Here is a 20,516-nt window from a genome sequence, read left to right as displayed (position 1 = left end):
TAATACCTTGACACTTCTGCAGATTACAAAAGATTTTGAATGTCCCCTCAATATGGATTTATCTGGTGTTTTTTCATGATAAAAATCTAGGTAATGCACTTTTAGCAGGAATGTCACAGAAGCGATATTGTGCCCTTTGCCCTTTTCAGTGCATCACATCAGGAGGTACAAGATGTCAGCGCATCCCATGACTAGTATTGTTACCTTGATTGCTTGGTTAAGGTAGTGTACCTCCAAGTCTCTTAATATCTCTCATGTTTCCATCTCTTTGTCTCTCTGTGTTATATTCTGTATAACTTCTTCTAATCCATCCTTTCATTCAATATTTCTTTCTTCAAATGTGCCTAATTTGTTGTTTTAACCTGCACATTGTTTTTCTCATTTTAACTTTTAATCATTACATTTTTCCAGATTTTTTCAAAATGTTAAAATGATCAATTCTGACAGTCTTTTGTTCTGTTGTTATATTTTAATTCCCTCTTTTATTTAAGATATTTATTTTACATCTTATATCTGTTAATTCAAATATCTGTAATCTTTGAGAGTTGGATTCTGTAGTTTGTTATTTCCTCTAACTCTTGTTCATGGTGGCCTGTTTCCTGATGTGTTTAATAATGTGGGGGAGGTGAGGGGATGTGGGTTCCTGTTCAACTGGAACTCTATCTTTGGCAATTTTTTTTAGGTATCTATTTAAAGTGCCTTTCTCTTAGAAGGATTTGCATTTGCTTCTGCCAGGGGACTAGCAGTACCACCAACACAGAACTGCTTAAACTGTTTTCTGGCTTGGTCTTTTTGAGGGCCACAGAGGTAGTATAAATTCAGACTCAAATCTGCATGAGTTAGGACTTGTGGTAAAGAATCTTCAGAGAAAATTTTTTCTTTACTTCCACTCTACTCCAAGTCAATACCAAGATAGGTACTTACCAACACTCTTCCTGTGTGGTATGGCAATCTACTCTTTTCCCTCCTTCTAGCAACCAAGAGTGTCATTCTTTGGAAGTTCCAGCTCTACTTGGGTGAGAGGGCTTCAGCTGTGACTTCTCAATTTGTTTGGCTACAGAGCTTTCTTTCCCACTGCTAGATGCTAGGCCAAAAGGATCAGGAAATAACTCAAGGACAAGCACCACTTCCAATGCTAATGCTAACTTACCATTATGGATTCATACTATCTTAGTATTTCTGGCCTCTGGGAAGTCCGTCCTTTTTCCTCAGTTCAGCCATGAAATAAAGGAGTTTTGATTTGTTTTTCAAGCCAGCATTTTCTAGTGTACTAAAATGCAAAGAATTTCTCTGTACCTCTAACCTACCATATTGCCAAAAATAGAAGTCCTTAAGGTTTCTTGAACAATGGTAGGAAAAAAAATGCTTTATGGTATAGTAGAAAAGGCAGTTTTTAATGATAATTTTTAAAAAGAGACCTCGGTTAAATTTCAGGTTCTTCAATGATAAAATATGACTAATAATCATACAATCAATCTCAATAAGTAGTAAGTGAGAAGAGGGTTTCTTACCAATTCACGTTTATCCTTTTAGCCATTCCCTGCTGCCTAAAGTTACTATTTTTACAGACCACCCAGAGTAGGCCAGTTCCTTGAATCCTGTGCCAAAAATAGCTAGATGCCTTCTTCACCATCCACACACTATCAATAAGGTCAGAAAAATTAACCATTTCAAGTCTATTTAGTTTATTTTCTTTTTCTGTGTGATGACTATTCAGTAACCCAAAACTCTTCAAACTAGTCAGTTTTGCTACACATTACTTTGACAAAACTCTCTTACTTTAGATGTAAGATGTATTTACATTTCATCACCAAGTGGTTTCAGGAAATGTTTCTTAAGGCATACCTATATTTGGCAAACGTGTGTTATATTTTTTTTTCACTTGGACTTACACTAATAAGGCACAAAAGTTCAATTCTACATTGAACATCTGAAACAACATTAACAACTTTATTATGGTAATGTGATCTCTTCTGAAAGAATTTAGGTTCCTAAATTTAAAATGCTTTGGAAATCTCCGATTTAAATGTCTATTGGTCTGGCCAGACTTAATTTTGTGGTACCTTAGAAAAGTTCAGTTAGAACTCACAATCTGTTATTTAAAAGCCTATGTAGTTTCTGTGCCAATTAAAACATAATAATGCTTGCTTTATACATATACAAGGCCATGGGTGTGGATGTTGTTCAATAAATATCTAGCAGGTGGTACTAACAAGGTTCAACTGGGGAGTTCCTGCTCCTCTGGCAGACTCCCAGGCCCGAGAAGACCCTCAGTCCCGCAGTGAAGAGGCTGCGGACGATGAGGTCAATGAAGAAATGCTTCTGAATAATATACGTGATGGAATATCTCCATTCCTAACATTTGGTTCAGGGGTAGATTTCAGTCTTTCAAATCACTGTTGCACTCTAAGCTGTGATATTACATTGCTTGTGCCAAATTTTCTCTAGAAGAAATAGTTTCTGGTCTTTATGAGTTTTATGGCCAGTTTCTTTCTGATTTCATTCTTGGTGTCTGGTGATATTCCAGCTTGTTAAGACACTTGGGTATTTCTGCATTCCTTCCAGCTCTTCTCTTTGTTGCTTTTCTTTAATCTAAGCCTTTTAACATGTTTTTAAAAATATGAACAGTTCCTAATTCTCCCACAACTTCTTGGCTTTCTGTTCCTAAAGTCTTCACACAGAGAGAGACACATAGATCTCCTCAGGTTGTTCCTCAGGATTTCCAAGTATTTAAACTTTCTCCCATTCTTAATTCCTCTTTTTGTACTGTCCATCTAATTTTTGTAACACAAACCTTAACTGATAAACTAAGACCATTATCTCCTCCTTCCATAATGGATCGATCTACCTGTTCATGGAAATAAGGCCCATCCCCCAAGACACCCATCACCTCAGCATCAGTAAAGATCATTAATTCATGAAACTTTTTTGTTCCTGTCTTACTTTTCAAATCTCTACTGACTTAGGAGGGCTTTCACAACAAGATGTCTCCCCAACACCATCCTCACTTCCTGCAGCTTAATTCCATTCTTCTTATTCTTTCATCAAATGCTACTGCATAAAGCTTCTGTGATTCCCATTATCAGTTACTGATGTTCTTTCAGGAATATGCCCCTATCTTTATACGACATCTACATAATTCTTTCTACTACAATTGTTTACATATGTGCTTCTCTTACTAGACTTTTATTCATGTTTGCCTCCCTGGTTCCTTGCTCAGTAGCTGGCAAATAACAGTGGTCTAAAAATATTTGCCGTATGTCTGACTGAATAAATAATGCGTACCTTCTATAGCCTAGATAAGGCATGAGGAACTAAAAGCACACCGTTTTTGAGAAATAGCAAATGAACACACATAAATATGTATCTGCTCTGGGATGAACACTGTCTTGTCTCTATAGGATAAAATTAAAGAACTAGACAACATGACCTGAGACCTTACAGCTACGATAAAAAAAAAAAAACATGTGTAAGAAACAACAATAGCACAAAGCACAACTTCAACAAGTAGAAGAAAACGTAACAAATTGCATAAATGGTGAGAAACAGTTGAATAAAGCAATACCAAGAATGTCAGTGGGGAAAATAAAAAACATAAGTTGAGAGAGAGAAGGAAGTCCTTTCTGTCTCGGAATGGTGTAAACATACAAAAGTAGGAATTAGCAAATATATGTAGAGTATGGAAAGTGGGTTAGTTGTCAATAAACACTAGATACATGCTTAACATATGCAAATGGGTTTATAGCAACTCATACTAAAAGAAAGGACTTTTTTGGTCAAGACTGCAAGTAATCTTTTAAAAGGGAAATACAACTAGCTAAAGACATATCAAAAAATAACTTACTTCTAATGGGGGACATAGGGAATACATTCATTCATACTACAAACATATACTGAGTGACTACTACGTGCCTACTACTACTATGTGTGCACTAAGCACTGTAAAACAGAAAGAGATGAAAATCTCTGCAAGAAAGTAAAGAAAATAAATAAGTAAACTACATAGTATACTAGAAAATGAGAGGTGCTACCAGGAAAAGTAAAGGAAGAAGGGGAATAGGGAGTGTGGTGGCAGGAGCAGGGCTGGCAATTTAGAGAAGGTAGTCCTGGACAGTCTCATTGAGGTGGCATTTGAGCTAATACTTGGTGGAAGGCCACTGGGGGAAGAGAACTCCAGGCAGTGGGAATAACAAATGTGAAGACCCTGAAGCACGAACATCATTAGTGTGTGGAAGAGCAAGGAGGCCAGTGTGGCTGTAGTAAAGATAATATTTTTGATTCATAAGATCAAATATGAAATATTTAAATAAATATTAAAGCACATTTACAATAACCACATTAGGAAAGGTGTAGAGAAACGGATCTTCCTTCCACTTGCTGGTGGGAGTGGAAACTGGGACAGTCTTTCTGGAAGGCAACTTGGCATAATCTATCACATTTCAGATAGTCATACCTTCTAACTCCAGTCTACTCTCTCCACACACACACACCCCATACATACTCTTTCTCTATGTATATATGGACAATACCATATGTGTGTGTGTGTGTGTGTGTGTGTGTGTGTGTGTAAACAAGTTAAAATAAGTAACTTAAATGCCTATGAATAGGAGAATAGTTACATTAATTATGGCAGCAGTTCTGAAAGCATAGCACCCTGGGGTTCCAGGTAGTCTAAAGAACATTTAAAAGGAAAAGGAGAAGGAGCAGCCTCTATAATGATCAAAATTAGACTCTTCAGGGTATACCGACTAATGGTCACCTCAAAAAGCTAATACTTAAATATAAGATAATAATTAAACTAGTGGTTACCAGTGCAGGCGGGCAACATAGGGGTTGGGGAGTGGGAGGCACAAACTACTGTGTGTAAGATAGGCTCCAGTTTATATCGTACAACAAGGGGAATATAGCCAATATTTTGCAGTAATTGTAAATGGAAAGTAACCTTTAAAAATTGTATAAAACTTTTTTTTTAATTTTAAAGAAAACAAACAAATATAATAATTAAAACCTATGGTTCTGTTTTTCCCAATGGCTGTGGACAAGTCTTGAAGGGAAATCAGTGCAAAAAGTGATTATATAAAAGAGACTTTGAAAGGAAGAATGAGTGTAGCTGGAGAAGTTTTAACAAATGGCCCAGACCCACGCAGCTCCCCTCTGGTACTGAGGGTATAAAATGCTTTTTCTCTGAGAGCTGCTGGTGACTCTATTCATTCTATAGTAATCTCATTCACTCTATTCAAAGAATTTAATTATATTTAAGTTCCTAAGTCAGGAGTACAAGGTTTTGATTAACATATCTCGTTTTTCCTTTATTAATCAAGAGATAGACCTTCGTGAATTAAAAAAGTCCCAGTCTTCAAACACAAAAATTTAAATGACAAAATAATTTTAACATGAAGAATATGGGCAAAATGTCAAGAGTAAATAATGAATAAAGTAGCAAAAAAGTTTTTTTGCTTGCTTATTCCAGGTATCTCTTCAGCATATTCTATTGTAATATGTCTAGTATAGTATGAACTTTCAAAAATAAGTCAATTCAGAATTATGACCTCTTTCCACTGAACAGTCTTAGTAAAGTAATTAAAAAGTAGACAGGTCTATGGCACTTCATGATGGGACTAAGGAATTAGCCCCTGCCTGATTACTCTTTGATTCCCTAACACGTGGGATGCTGGTTTTGTCTATGTATTGAGTGTGCCACAGTGAGTGGGAATCTGAAAAAGATGATTCCTAACATCTCTTTGAATTCTAATAGTCTACGACTCCAACCTAAAAGCAGACTTTCTTAGGTGTCATTTAGCTGAAAACCTGTACCAAATTCAGCTGAAATGCTTAAAATATTTATATTGATTCCCGTTCCAAACCTACAAAATCAGAAACAGAATTACTGCTCTGGCTGCTTATTTTCTAGCTAAGGAGGAAGCCATCCAAGTGCCTTCTAATCACTGATGCTCATGTATCAGAGAATTGAGGCAGGTAATAGTATTACATTACTGAGGAAGGGAAGGAACTGAGGCACAGAGAGATTAAATAACTTGCTTAAGACAACAAAATTACTAAGTGGATTAGCTAGGATTTGAACTCAGTCTGATTTCAAGGCCCATGATCTCAATCAGTTCATTATTCTGCTTCACCAGTGATCTGTTTACTAATTTAAGGCTTCCTTCATTAAAAAATTTTAAACTTTCTGCTGGACCAAGGTGAAGAACAAGGAAGAGGAACCAATCTTTCTTCTTCCTTCTTTTCTCTGAGAACAACAAAACAAATCTGTTTTTCTCTAGCTTATGAGTAGAGCTAAAATAATAATGAGAATTAAAATTTTTAACATTAATATCCAAAATACTTGTCTATACACTTACCTCATGGGTCCATAGTTCAGTATTACAAACGCCAATACTATCATCACACAGATTGCTCTTCGCTTTGGACTAGGAACTTTAAGCCTCTGGTTCTAAAAAAAAAATAATGATGTTAAATACAATTAAACTACACATCAGTCTCACAAAAAGCATCTTCTTTGATAAGAACTCTCCTCTTCACCAGTTATGTGAATGCTTAAACAAAAAAACAAAACTCAAAGGTGAGGAAATAGTACTTTTCAAAACACTAGAGCAGAACCTTCCAAATTCTCTGGCAGAGAGAGAAAAGGAGAGAAGAAACACAGTCACCAGTCTGTTGCAGATGCTTCTTCACCCAAAAGGAAAGGATTCAACAATTTTATATTTTTATGGATCTTCAAAGAAGTTTGAAATACTTCTGCAATTTGTCTCCCTCTTAAATCACTGTTTTCAGTAACATAATGGAATATTCCCATGTGCTCAGGGCAAGAGAGAAAGAGCAACGTAAGAAGCCTCACTCAGCAGGCACAAGACATCTACGTGGGCCAGCACCGCAGGCCCATCTACACACAGGACAGCACTGCAGTAGGAAACTCCGAAAACAGCACATTACATGAACAGAATTAAGGAAAAGGTTAACCTTGTTAAGACCAGCATGGCAACAAAATGCAAAATACGTAACTGTGGTCGTGAGAAAACACTAAAATTTTTTAAATTTTGTGTTGTTTCCTTTTTTAAAAGGAATGACATAAGGGGACTATTTAAGATCCTCAATGGGATTCATTTAGTCAAAAAAGGAGAGAGGGAGGAAGGAAGAAGTGGGGAGGGGGAGGGGGGAGACAAAAGAGTAGGAGAGGGAGATGACCAAGAAGAGGAAGAAGAGTGCTCCGGTAATGAGTGAGGAGAAACACAGGAAAAGGAGACAACTCTCGTACAAAGCTTAGGAGGTACAATTCAAAGGTTCCTCTTTCCAATACTTTATCCTTGCTACAAATGTTTTTGGGCTTATTGTGCTGGTCTTTTCTTGGTACTGTTATTTTATACAATTTAATTTAAAATGTAAAATTTCCAATTGATTTCTTAGGATAAAAGAATACTTTAACCCATCATCCCCAGCTCTACCCCAGGCACTCACCTCTGACACGACTTCATCCAGCTGCCGCTTCAATGATCCATTCTCTTTCTTCAGCTTCTCATTCTCTGAAAGGGCGGCCTTTAACCTTGCCTCTAGCCCTAGCATGTACTCTTTCTTCTTCTTTCTGGACTGACAAGCCGACTCTCGATTTTTTATCATACGTTGCTGTCTCCTTAGCACGGCAATCTAGGAAAAGTTACAGTGAATCAGAACATTTGGATTTTAGGATCAGACCAGAATATACTGATTTTTACAACTATTTTTAAACAAATTATTCAAGGCATAGGTTATTGGTTGTTTTAAAACAGGTTTTAAAAAATATTACTCTAAGTAAACTGACATCAAATGATTAATAGGACCTTCTAAAGTCTAAATACTAAATAATTTCTTCTAGTGTTTTTTAAGGCTTATTTATTGATCTTCCAATTTTTCCCTTTAGAAAAATGCTACATATATATGTATGTATACATATGTATACATTTACACCTTTAATCTATACTGCAGGTCCTGAATTAATTGACTGTTTTCCTGAATCATATATCCAACTACTTATTAAGCCACATCAACTTGCAGAGTTACCATCACTTCTATCTCAGTATGTGCAAACTTATTATCTCCCTCTACCTAAATTTTTTTTTTTACTCTACTCATCTTATGTCAGTGGTAAGTATCTCTCAGGATATAAAGGAAGAAGTGACCATTAACCTATTTTTCTTTCATTCTCTAAATTTACTCCATCTCTCAATCTTTCACGTACTCACTAAATATGTATTGAGGATATGCTAATATCCAAGTTTCTTCCAGTGAAAGTATGTCTCAGTTATTCCTTTCCATTTCCACTACCATTTTCCTAATACAGGCACTCATTAACTCATCTCTAGACTACTGCAACAGCCTCCTATTTTAATTGGCTTCAATCTCTTCCTGTCTACCATTTCTAAGATAACCTCCTTCCCAAAAAACCATTTTAATCTTGCAACTCCATTACAAAAACAAGCTAGTCATTCTTTCTAGCTACCCACCTTTTGCTTTTAAAATCTTTCATAATGTGACCACTCCCTACTGCCCTAACCCCACAACTGTTCACACCACACCCTCCAATCATATCATTAAGGCTACTGCAAAGTCTTAACACATGCCTAATTAGTTCCTTTATTCATACTGTTTATTCCAATTTGGAATGCTGTCTCCTCCACCAACCTAATTCTAAGGACCCTCCAAACTAAACCACTTAGAGTTTATATTTTGTCTGACTTTCTTATGCCCTTACAATTTGGAAGACACACTTGAACACTCTAATGGTCTCAACTGGTTCGTAAATGTTAACATTTTCTCTCCAATTAGATTTTATAAAATCTTAGAAGACAAAATCATATAATACTACCCACAATATCTACCATTAATCAAAACTTACTGAGCAAATTTGTTGCCACATTTTCTAAACTAAATTATGGAACCTATTTGTTTCAGCATTAGTCTAACTTATTTGTGAGAGATGGTGAGGTAGCAAAATTAAGTCCATAAAAAGCACCAAATAATATTATATGTATTATTGTAAGTATACAGATGACTGATTTACTGACTTCTTTGTGTTTTGTAAAGGGCTTTAAAAAAAAACATTTTACTGTGGGTATTTAATAACTTACTGAGATGGGTAAATAAAATTAAATAATTTAATACTGATTTCTTTTAACATAACAACACAATTCCCACCCCATGCTACATTTGCTAGACACAGAGGTATACCAAAGCCAACCAGGCAATCTCTCAGCACCAAACACTGTCAACAACCTTTCAATCAGAACTCACAAGGAAAAGAAACATTACATGAGATGTCAAGAAGGGTATTTTTCCTTTTTTTAACTGAAACTTCACAAGAATACTGGCTTATATAACCATCAATCTATAAATTTCCCTGTGGAATAACTATCCCACTCTTAAGTAATGCTACACACACACACCACACCACACACACACACACACACAGCAGTGGAAAAGCCATGATGGACTGATTACTCATCAATTATTCAAACTATTCTCTGGACAATGACACCCTGTTCAATCTGCTGTTATTCTTAGTGATCTTCATTGTTACTAGGAATGCCGTGTCCATAATTAATACTTAATACGAGAGTGCTGAAGTACACAGAACACTGAACAAGTACATAAAAGAGAAGGTTCCCAGATGGAAGCATTTATACTAAAAGTTAAGATAAAAGGCAATCTTACTTTAAAGGCTAGTTAATATATGGAATTTGGGGAGGCTTACAGATGGTATACCATTTAATAAATTTCAAACAAGGATTAGGGATTTCTATAAACAATAAAAGCACCTGCGTACTACACAGCATAGAGTTTCAAAGGCTGTCAATGCACACGCCTCATACAAAAAAAATGAAAACCACCTGTGGCCAAATATTCATTTCTTCCCATACAAAAAGATAGACTAGTTTTGAAAATGAAGTAAATACTACCAATAAATTCAAAGGATAAATACAGTAAAAATATATAAAACCACAGGAATCACCAAACACAGAGTTTCAACTTTGTATCTCAACAAGCTATCTTCAGCTATCTCAGTAAAAAATATTTAAATTATTCTGTATTTCCTAGGCTATATATATATATATATATATTTTCAGGTTAAACACACACACTCATACAAAAATACTGCTTTTTTTGGTGAGGGGAGATTTTCATAAGCAAAAAGGGATTACACTGTAATTATTGTTTTGTAAGCTGATTTTTGCAAATACAATGTATTATGATCATCTTTGACATGCCATGAGAATGGCAGCATAGTATTTCAATTATCGTAATATTCCAAAATATACTTAATCTCTTCCTGTTGAAAATATTACAGTTTTCAAGATTCTTTAAAATAAGCTTCACTGTTCGATATTGTTAGAGAGTAGAAGAGTCAAGGCTAGAACTTAGGACAGCTGATTCCAAGCCCAGTGCTACTTATACAACAGCTCCACACTGCTTTTAAATACCAAATAGGAAGTCCTGCATCACAGCCTGGAACTCTAAACTAAGTGAACTGTGTGATGACTTCAATTATGTGCCCATTTGAAATCGAAGACTGATGGAACTGCTTGTATCTGGAAGCTTAATCTCCTCTGTTGGCAGTCTGAAAAGATGCATCAATACTCTGGCCCATTAATTAATTCACACATCTCCCTTATGAGCATATCAGATGATTTAGCATGACCCAAATGAGTGAATAGCTAGCCAGTCTCTGCTTCCGATCATCCTGCCTTCAGACAACTTTTCCACCACGCATTGTGCTTTGCAAAACAAAACAAAAAAAGAACTCCACAGCCACAAAATATTCTCCCTTTAGTGTCACTGCACTATAAAATACGGTGTTTCATTATTATTAAACAAACTATTTATTTAACTGTAAGAAAGACTCTCATAAAAGGAGAACTTTCACAAATGGAAAAGTACTTTTTAAAGGCTGGTCAATTTAAGAGTCAAAATTCTAAGTCTGTTTGCAGTATGTTTTTTAATTTTAAAAGTTATTGACTGATAAAAACTACAAGTTTAAAAATAAAAGAAATGAGCTTCAAAGTCCTGGATGGCAATAAATTAAAGACAGTAAAGTATAACATTTTAATGCTAAGAAATAAATTCCAACATCTCCCAGAAGCTCAGGCCAAATCAAGTACTGATGGCCTACAAGTGAATGAGCCACTGGCTTACTTTCCGTCTTTCTACCAGTTCTAACTCTCATTTTGCTGAATCTTTCTCTCTGCACTGATGTATAAGCAGAATTTGTCCCCAGTTAATCTCTTCATCACATCAAACAAATTTTTCAATTAAATTTTAAAAATAAATTTTGTCTATTTGAAACTGATTTAAAAGCCAAAGGAATAAACTTTCTTACACGACTTAAAAAATTTACATATTATTGTATATTATAGTAAATATATTTATAAATATATCCTAAAAAATGTGTACAGCTAAACTCATTGGCAAATTTAATTTACAGTCAAATTTTTAAACTTATAACCAATTTAATTTATATTTTTAATTTTATGTTCAAATAAATTAAATATTTTAATTTGATTCCTCTTAAGAATCTTAAGTATACTTTTTTTCATAAAATTGTTTAAAGCACAAAAAGAGAAAACTTTTACTTGTACTACCCCTACACTTCTCAAATCTCATGACAGAAAGCCAAAGTTTTATTTTACTCTCTATTCAGGTGTGTGTGTGTTTAGGTTGGGGGGGGGGTGTGTGGTATAACCAGGTTCCTACTCACCAAAAATTAAATAAAGAAGCTTCAATACTGGTAACCTGAACCATTTGATTGGCAGAGTCAAGGCAATAATTTTCACCTTGAAATTTCTCTTTCTCTTTTTCCTGAATGAAGAATGCCTTGTGACAGGTAGTATGATTTCCAGAGTGAGAAAGGATAATAGCCAAAACCCCTGCTAGACTGTAGGTCCAGGCTGCCCTATCCAATCTCATCTTCTGTGTGAAGAGAAAACTGGTAGATGGGCAAAGGCAGGAGTAACCACCAGGTGCCCTTAGGAAAGTCACATTGTGGGCAGAGCCTCCTGAAGAATGAGAGAACCTTAATCCTGAGCACAAGGACCTTCAAAGATCCTCAGAGCAATTTCTTGTGCCTTCAGTTAGTGACTCCTCCACTTTGCATGTCCCTAGAAATACTTGGTGTAGCCAAATGAGTAACAGGAATAGTAATTTAGTTATTAAATGACAACACTGGAAGTCAGGAGCTCTTAATTCTTGTCCCAGCACTGGAACAATGGAACATAATTTGTCCATAAAAGGGAATAAGTATTACACAACATTGTAAACTGACTATGACCCAATACAATTTTCTAAAAAAAAGAATAAGTACTGATACATGTCACAACATGAATGCACCTGAAAAAATACTATGTTAAGTGAAAGAAGTCATACACAAAAGCTACACTGCATATAATTTCACTGATATGAAATGTCCAGAATAGGCAACTTCAAACAGAAAGTAGATCAGTAGTTGCCAGGGGTTGGGGAGGATGCGGAATGGAGTTCCATTTTAGGGTGATGAAATATTCTGGAATTAGATAGCAGTGATGGTAGCACAACTCCGTGAATATATTAAACAACCACTAAACTATGTTTTAAAAGGGTAAAGTCTATGATATATGAATTGTAGCTTAATTAAGCTACTGAAAAAACAAACAATCAAACTACACAGAAGCTGTGGGCTCTCCAGACAAATGCACATGAACACAAAGTATTACAACAGTTATCCAAGGTAAGGAACTAGCTGAAGAAAAGGGAACTTCTTTATGGAAACATTGAAATGTAACTATGGGCTCCATTAAGAAACCCTGTGACCGGCACTCTCGGACACTGAAAGTGGAAAAACAAATCACAACTACCCCTAAGGTGAAAAATTACCTACTTTCTGATTCTCCAATTCCAATTCTAGGGATTTATCCTACAGATATACTTGCACATGAACAAAGTTAAATAAGTACCAAGTTATTCAATGGAGGTATGTTTATGAAGGAAAAAACCTGCAGAAGTCTTAAATGATTATAGCACACCTATGAAATACACTACGATGCAGCTATTAAAAGAATAAGAAAACTTTTTATGTACTGGTATGGAAGGATCTCTAAGATATATTAAGTGAGAAAAGCAAGGTACAAGACAGTGTTTATACTATGTTACCATTCCACAAAATAGGTAAATAGGTAAAAATACAAATACTTATATATCAAAGAACTGTCTCAAGAAAGATGCACAAAAAACTAGTAATAATGACTGCTTCTGAGAAGGGGGCAAAAATGGCTAGAAAGCACCTGGGCCATGGGAGGATTGTCTCCGAGAAAGGAAAATCAGAGAAAAGAGAGACATATTTAATTATTTATTGATACAACTCAGCGTCCCTTTAAAAATAACTACTATTAACCTTATCAAGATGCCAAACTGAAAAACACAGAATAAAGAATAAAGAATGTTGTGTTAAAGTTGCTACAACATAAATTTAACCTAACGCAACACATCAGGAAAAAAAAAAACTTTTTTTTTAATAGAGGTGCTGAGGATTGACCCCAAGACTTGTGAATGCTAAGCATGCGTTCTATCACTGAGCTATACCCACTCCCCTACCACCAAAAAAACTTTCTATTCACTTCCATTCCAAAGCTACAGTAAGCAAAAATGAGATTACTTGCCAGAGTCTTTATTCAAGATAAATTTTTAGAAACCCCAAATCTCCATCTAAAGGGGAACTACGGATATTTTAACAAAGCATGTTTTTCTTTTATTTGCAGAGTCCCTGGTAGCAGCAAAGCCAAAAAGTAGTCAGCACAGAAGTAATTTTTCATGAGAATCTGACGGCTTTTCAGATCTCCAAATTTTCCTGCTGTATTTGTTCTGATGGATTCCACTACCTTATAGCCTAAAGAGATATCACAATCTCAATATCTTTCTTGTTAAAGAATTTTGTTACTAAAAAGTATCTATCCATTATTTAATCTCCTTAGATCTAAGCTAGCCACATAATTTCTTAAATGTTCAGCTCACACTCTGACCTAACAGAGTATCTATTCTTGTGTGTTACAGATAAAATAAGTAGCTTAAGTGTCAGTAGAAGTTACACCCTTTTTTCCCCTGAAATAGAACACTTCATTATTCTAACAGTTTCTCTGCACTTCTTTGCATTGTAAACAGATTATTTTAGAGTCAAATTTTTCTTGAAAGTTACCCCTCTGGGGGGCCCCTGTGAGTACTGCTACTAACACATCTTCCTGGGTATAAGAATACAAGGCCCTGACCACTCTTAACTGAGGCCATTTCTCAGGGTTGTATTTCCAGCAAGAAACCTTCAGAGATGAGGTAACACCTGTCTCTGGACAATAAGGAGACTTGCTTATTGCTTGTGTTAAGGTAGTCAATTCTCAAGTTCAGCAATTTCTCCTTTGCAATAAAGCAAAGGCCTTCTAGGCCAAGATCACACCACCTCCATGCTCATAATACTAGCAATACCTGAAATCTTGAGGTTAACTGTATAACACTGTCTCCAGAGAAAAGAAATACAAAGTTCCAGTTAGGTGTGTACACCAGAGGAATCCCATTCACACCACTTCTAATACCTGCAGGCCAGTGAAAGGGGATCGGATCCCCCCAGCACCTACCGTCTCATGATGGCTCTAGTGACTCAGGGCAGGGACTCCCAAAGGGAAGGGACTGGGAAGGAAGGGGTCAAAGCCACTAAGCAAAGAATCAGACAGAGGGTCCAAAGTAATAAAGGGTTTGGAAGATGCTCAACGAGGTGAATGGGCTGAGAGGAAGATCTGAGGCCTCCTATCAGTAAAACCTGTACCCTTTCATCAGTCTCCCATCTGATGCTATTTCTAGTTCTGACCAACTTCCTCATCATTTTCTTTCCATTGTTCCTACCAATTGATTTCTGCCAAGAGTTTGTGCTCCACCTTGACCCACTGCAGGATATCTAGAATAGAATTTCACTTTTTTCCCCTGGTCAGTTGTCCCAATAACCAAAACAATGCAACTCTACAGACTTAAAACCAGGGTCATAAAGTTTCATGAACTTTGTGGAATTATGATGGGTAGGTGGAAGTACTGAGTGCAGATTTAAACAGATTGCTTGTTTCCAAGTCCTTGGTTTGATAATTGGCAACATTCAATAGCTTTGAAGAAAGATAAGCATGCTTTCCCGTGAAGCCATCTTTGTAGTTCCAAAATTGCTATTTACCAAGAAACTGCATAAGAGAATTTCTACACTGAAATGAGAGACCATGTTCATTTTTTCCATCAGGATCAGAGCCAAAAACCAACCATATTTCTTGAAAACTTAGGTGAGGTTTCCAAGAGTTAAACAGAAGAGATTTACCAGCAAAAGGCAGGAAGAGTGAGATTATAATTTGAACCAGGCAAACTGTTTCATAACAGAAAATGTGGCACTTAATGTAGTTTGCAGAATATGGTATGCTAAAAACGCTACTTTATAGCAGTAGCAGGCCTCTAGAGAGTAAAACCAGCCAAACAAAAGAACAAAAAAGGTAGGAAAAAAAGAAGCCATGTCGGCAATACAAAGCCACAAAAGACTGATACACTTTTGTGTGTGTGTGCGCACTGAATTACAACTTTTTCATCACACTTTTGGTTTAAAAACACAGAAAATAATTGATGAAAAAAATTTCAGTTTGGCCATTTTGCACCAGGAATTTATACTAATTCAAATTTATCCTAATTTAAAAGGACTTGAGTCTAATAAACACATGCACCACTGAGGTCAATCAAGTTACTAACACAGGAGACTATATATACGAGCAGATCAAAGTTTTCCGCATCTCCTTCTGGAACAGATTTACTCTGGGTTCCTGAGTGGCTTGGCCAGATGATAGGACAGACTGATGTTTCTTTACTTGAAATAAACATTAAGTCAAACCTTTACCAGAAAACTCATACTGAAAAGGCTTGGCTCACTTCCTGATGGGCTGGCCAAGGGAAAATAAGCACAAAAACCTCAATGCAGGTTGACTAGAAAATTTATTCTAATCGTCTTCAGGTCTCTTGCACCAGACACACAATACTTGAATCTTTCCTCTGTAAAACTGTCAACTCTAAATTTTGAAAAGTAGTAAGAATGCTAGCCAACAAATACTGCTAAGAAAAAAGCTAATATCTGTTGGTTCTATACTTTCCCATCTCACACATCCCCCAGTTCTTCAGTGTTGAGACCTCATCAGTAAATTATTCACCAAATTTACAGAGCACTCTCAAGAGTGCAAAAGCAGAAGAGACATATTCTTTCACACCAAAGTACTTATAAGGATGTCTTGCTAATAGATAATTAACTGAAATGTTTTGAGATACAAAATGGGCCAGTGGCATAAAATGATGATTACCATCATTAAATTTTCAATTAGTCACTGCCTTCTTTCATGTCTAAAATATTTCATAATACATGCTTTGAATGTCTAAACAAAAGATATAAAGACAATTTCGAATATTTTCTATTGCTAGTTCTATTTGGGAGCATTATACAAGAAACATTCAAATTCACAATTTAAAGAATATTAAAGGGAAATTTTAAAAGATTATTTTAAAAATCCTCTTTCAGAACAGAAATTATTTCAAGCATCTTTTCTGACCACAACAGTATGAAAAGAACAAACACATGGACACTAAACAACATGCTATGAAAAAACCAATAGATCAATAATGAAATCAAAGAATAAATCTGAAAATACCTCAAGACAAATGAAAAGAGAAACAACCTTACAAAAATCTATGGGATGCAGCAAAAGTAATTACAAGAGGAAAGTTTATGGCAATAGACGACTTCCCTCAAGAAACAAGAAAAGTTTCAAACAGCCTAACCTACCACCTAAAAGAATTAGAAAAAGAACTAACAAAACTCAAAGTCTGCAGAAAAGGAAATAATGAAGATAGAGAAGAAATAAATAAAACAGAGATTAAAAAAAAATAGAAAAGATCATTAAAACCAAGAGCTGATTTTTTGAAGATAAACAAAATTGACAAACCCCTACCCGGGCTGACCAAGAGAGAGAGAGGACCCAAATAAACAAAATAAAAAATACAAGAGGAGAAAAAACAACTGATACCATAGTATACCAACAAATTGGACAACCTAGAAAGAATGGACAGTTTCTAAAAACATACACCCTGCTAAAACTAAATCAAGAAGAAACAGATAATTTGACCAGACCAATCACCAAAAGTGAAATAGAATCTATAATTACAAAAACAAAAAACCCAGCAAACAAAAATCCTCTTTCATCATTCTTAACCTTTTTAGTCTCCTGTGAAAGACAAACTTTTTTTTTTTACTGGTTGCACAATTTTTTAATTGAAAATATCTTGAAATATTTTTAGATTTTTATTACTGTTGTTCATTCACTTATTGTAGAAATCTTCCTAAACACCAAAAGGAAAGAAAGATTACACACACAACTTCTATGATTATTAACATTTTGCGAATCTTGTTCCTCTATCCTATGCTCATTACCTCCCCATAGAGTATTTTAAAGCAAATTCCAGCATCATATCATTTCATCTTCAACTGAAACACATACTATGCTTTAGTGCCTAATAGTTCCTATTATGTCATAAGTACCAAGCTTACCTTTTCTCAGTCTTCGAAATAAACCAGTGTAACAGTCAAGCTTAATCCTGTATTATCCATGTCTATTCTCATATAACACTAATGTTTCTCCTTCATGTCTTGGCAGGGGCTGTTTTCAATACATACATAAACTGTGGGAATTACTGCAGAACTTTGAAGTTCTACTTTCATTAGATTATATTCTTTTGTTATGGGTCTTTACAATATTGCTGATTGAGAGTACTTGCCTGTGCTTATGCAACAGTAGAGCAATTTCACAACTAAATGGGCTCCTGACATGCTAGTTAATAAATTCTGGTAGACAGATCAGTCAGTAGTCTGATAAACAACCTTATGTAACTCACAGGATTTTAAAAGTACTTTGCAATACCAACGAAAAAGTGGAGTAGCAATATTAACAACCAGTAATATCCATTTTCATTTTAAAGAAATCAGACCAGACAGAAGGGTTTGCCTTCCCAATCACAATTTTAGAGATTCTGCTTTTAATTTTTTTAGTATTTGAGGGCAGGGGTAATTATGTTTTTTTTTTTTTAATTATTATTCATTTTTTTTTAGTGGAGGTACTGGGGATTGAATCCAGGACCTCATGCATGCTAAGCATGTACTTTACCACTGAGCTGTACCCTCCCCACAAGACTTCACTTTTAGACTGATTATGTGACTTTAACTTCCCTTAAACTTCAGGCCCACAATGTTCAATCACTGTTAATACATAACATGAGGTATTTTGTATCACTTCTAAAGAAAGCAAGAGTTAGCTGGCAAGTGCTTTAACTGGTTTCAGGTTGTTTCAGATCTTAGGAAACTTTCTGTGATTTATAAATTACAAAAAATCCTTACAACAGAAAATCTGAAGGTTTGCAAAGATGGGAAAATACCAGATAATCATTAAGAGACTGAATTCCTAAGAGTAGCAAGTCAACATTATGCAGTGGTGGAAACCCTTCAGTAAGTCAAGAGAGAAGCTAAATGTACACCCTGACTAAAAAGCAGTCTCCAGACTCTTATCTGGGGAGTTGCCAAAAATATTTCAATCAGAAAACATGAAAGAATCCTGTAAAATACTAGTGTATGATTGAGTTAGGAGCAAAGGGCTGGAGAAATATGATGAAAAGGCTCAAAAGAAGGAGTTAAAGAAGAGGAAGGTATGTGTATTTCTCTTTTCATCAAACTACTTCAGACTTTTTTAAACCTTTTCACTTAGATTCCAATATAACAAGCCCCACCCTAATTTTCTACCACAGACTGGATGTGAATGTGCAATTTTATCACATTTGACACAGTAAAAACAAGTTTTAAAAAACAAAAACAAGGCAACAAAAAAAAAAGTGTTTTGTCCTTGTTTTTGCTTTCATTTTTTACATCAGGCATTAAAAAAGCACTAAGCTTCAAAACTTACATCTGAACCCACACTTCTCATGGTATTTTGTAGGACAGGTTTAGTCACAGAAAGTTTTCCATTCACTGGGCTATTTGCCACAGGGGCTGGTACCACATTCACCACATGATTAGGTAGCTGTGGGGCTCCCCCAGCGACAGCAAGGACTGGCTGAGGGGAGGGCAGAACTCCAGGTGCCTGGAGTTGTACCACGGTAGGCTGAGAGAGCACCACGGTCTGACCTGCAGTGGAGAAAAAAGAAAAGGAATCAGAGGGTGCCTAACTATTGTGGCAGGGACAGCTGTTTAACATTTAGGCCTCTTCTGCATATGTAATAGGTAAGATTATACAAAGGGATTTCAAACCACCTATTAAAACACAATCAACAGCAGCACACATTCATACTGACTTCCGTTGTTTTTGTGTATTTAATGAAACCAACTAAATTCATTCTCTTTGAAGTTATCATTAACATTATATTTCCATAAATTTTTTTCAACTAACACATCTCAAAGTAGCTGTTTTACATAGGTTTCTCTAAGTATTAACCTCTGAAATTTATTAGTGCTAAAAGCATTTTTCATATTATAAATAACTTTTTATACTAAACAGAGAATCATGTATTTTAAATTGATGAGATTTAGAAATACATACAACACCAAGAATACATGAACAGAGATTCAGTAACTCAGTACTTGGGAGAATGACAGGCTACAAATATCAAAAAGTTAAAACCATTTGAGATGAATTTTTAGCTAACACGCGCAGGAAACATGAGTCCATAATTTAAAATAGCCTGCAGATAATATCAACTCCCCTCTCCACCTAACAGGTCTACAAGTCTTTTCTTAATCTTCACATTTTACCTTATTTTAAAATTATGCTAATCTGAGGAGAATTAGTATCATTAACTTAAAGACTAGTAAAATTCTTCACACTGGTCTATTAAAAATTTTACTTGCCCACAGAGTGTTTCCTTTCAGATCCGGCCAATTTTATAAGGTGTTGAAAGCCTCCCCTAATATCCACAGTTGCTTGGGCCTATCTAGCAAAATAAAGGTACTACAGTAACTGGCAACTAAAATCTCACAAAATATATTTATAATCTTCTTTAAGGAAAACAAAGCATTATACTTTCAGACAGTAAAACATGATCCATGTGAATCTCATCGCAGTATTTCAAAGGATCAAGGAAAACTAAAAATCAAAATAATGCTTCAGAACACCTGCTTGTTAAGAACATCTTAGTTTAAAAAAATTCAGTTCCATAAAATCAAAGTCTTTATGTTTCAGATGGCCTCAAAAAAAATACTAAAAGTAGAATTTAATTAATAGCATTTTATCCCAAGTAAGTTAGCAAACTAGTAAGAAAGGTCTAAAAATAATTGCATAGATTTGTAATATATACAATTTACATGGGCATAAATGATCACTAAATGTTTTGCTCTTCTAATTTTCCTTTGAAATAATTCATTTTATAAAATAAAAACATATAAAATAAGGAAATGACTCATAAGC

At 35.3% G+C, this 20,516-nt stretch overlaps 1 protein-coding gene across 1 annotated transcript in view; it reads right to left on the bottom strand.

The window, feature by feature from the left end:
- ATF6 (activating transcription factor 6) overlaps positions 1–20,516 on the bottom strand; it is a 166,932-nt gene that overhangs the window by 120,566 nt on the left and 25,850 nt on the right. The window contains exons 7-9 of the mRNA XM_074349717.1: positions 19,020–19,240; positions 7,474–7,659; positions 6,360–6,451 (exon numbers count right to left, since the gene is read on the bottom strand). Of these exons, the coding sequence (XP_074205818.1) occupies positions 6,360–6,451; positions 7,474–7,659; positions 19,020–19,240 (499 nt within the window). The remainder of the gene's footprint in view (positions 1–6,359; positions 6,452–7,473; positions 7,660–19,019; positions 19,241–20,516) is intronic.

The sequence above is a fragment of the Camelus bactrianus genome, chromosome 21 (assembly GCF_048773025.1).
Source record: "Camelus bactrianus isolate YW-2024 breed Bactrian camel chromosome 21, ASM4877302v1, whole genome shotgun sequence".
Taxonomy (NCBI): Eukaryota; Metazoa; Chordata; class Mammalia; order Artiodactyla; family Camelidae; genus Camelus; species Camelus bactrianus.
The sequence above is the reverse complement of the archived record's forward strand: the minus strand, read 5'-3'. Positions and strand labels throughout refer to the sequence as shown.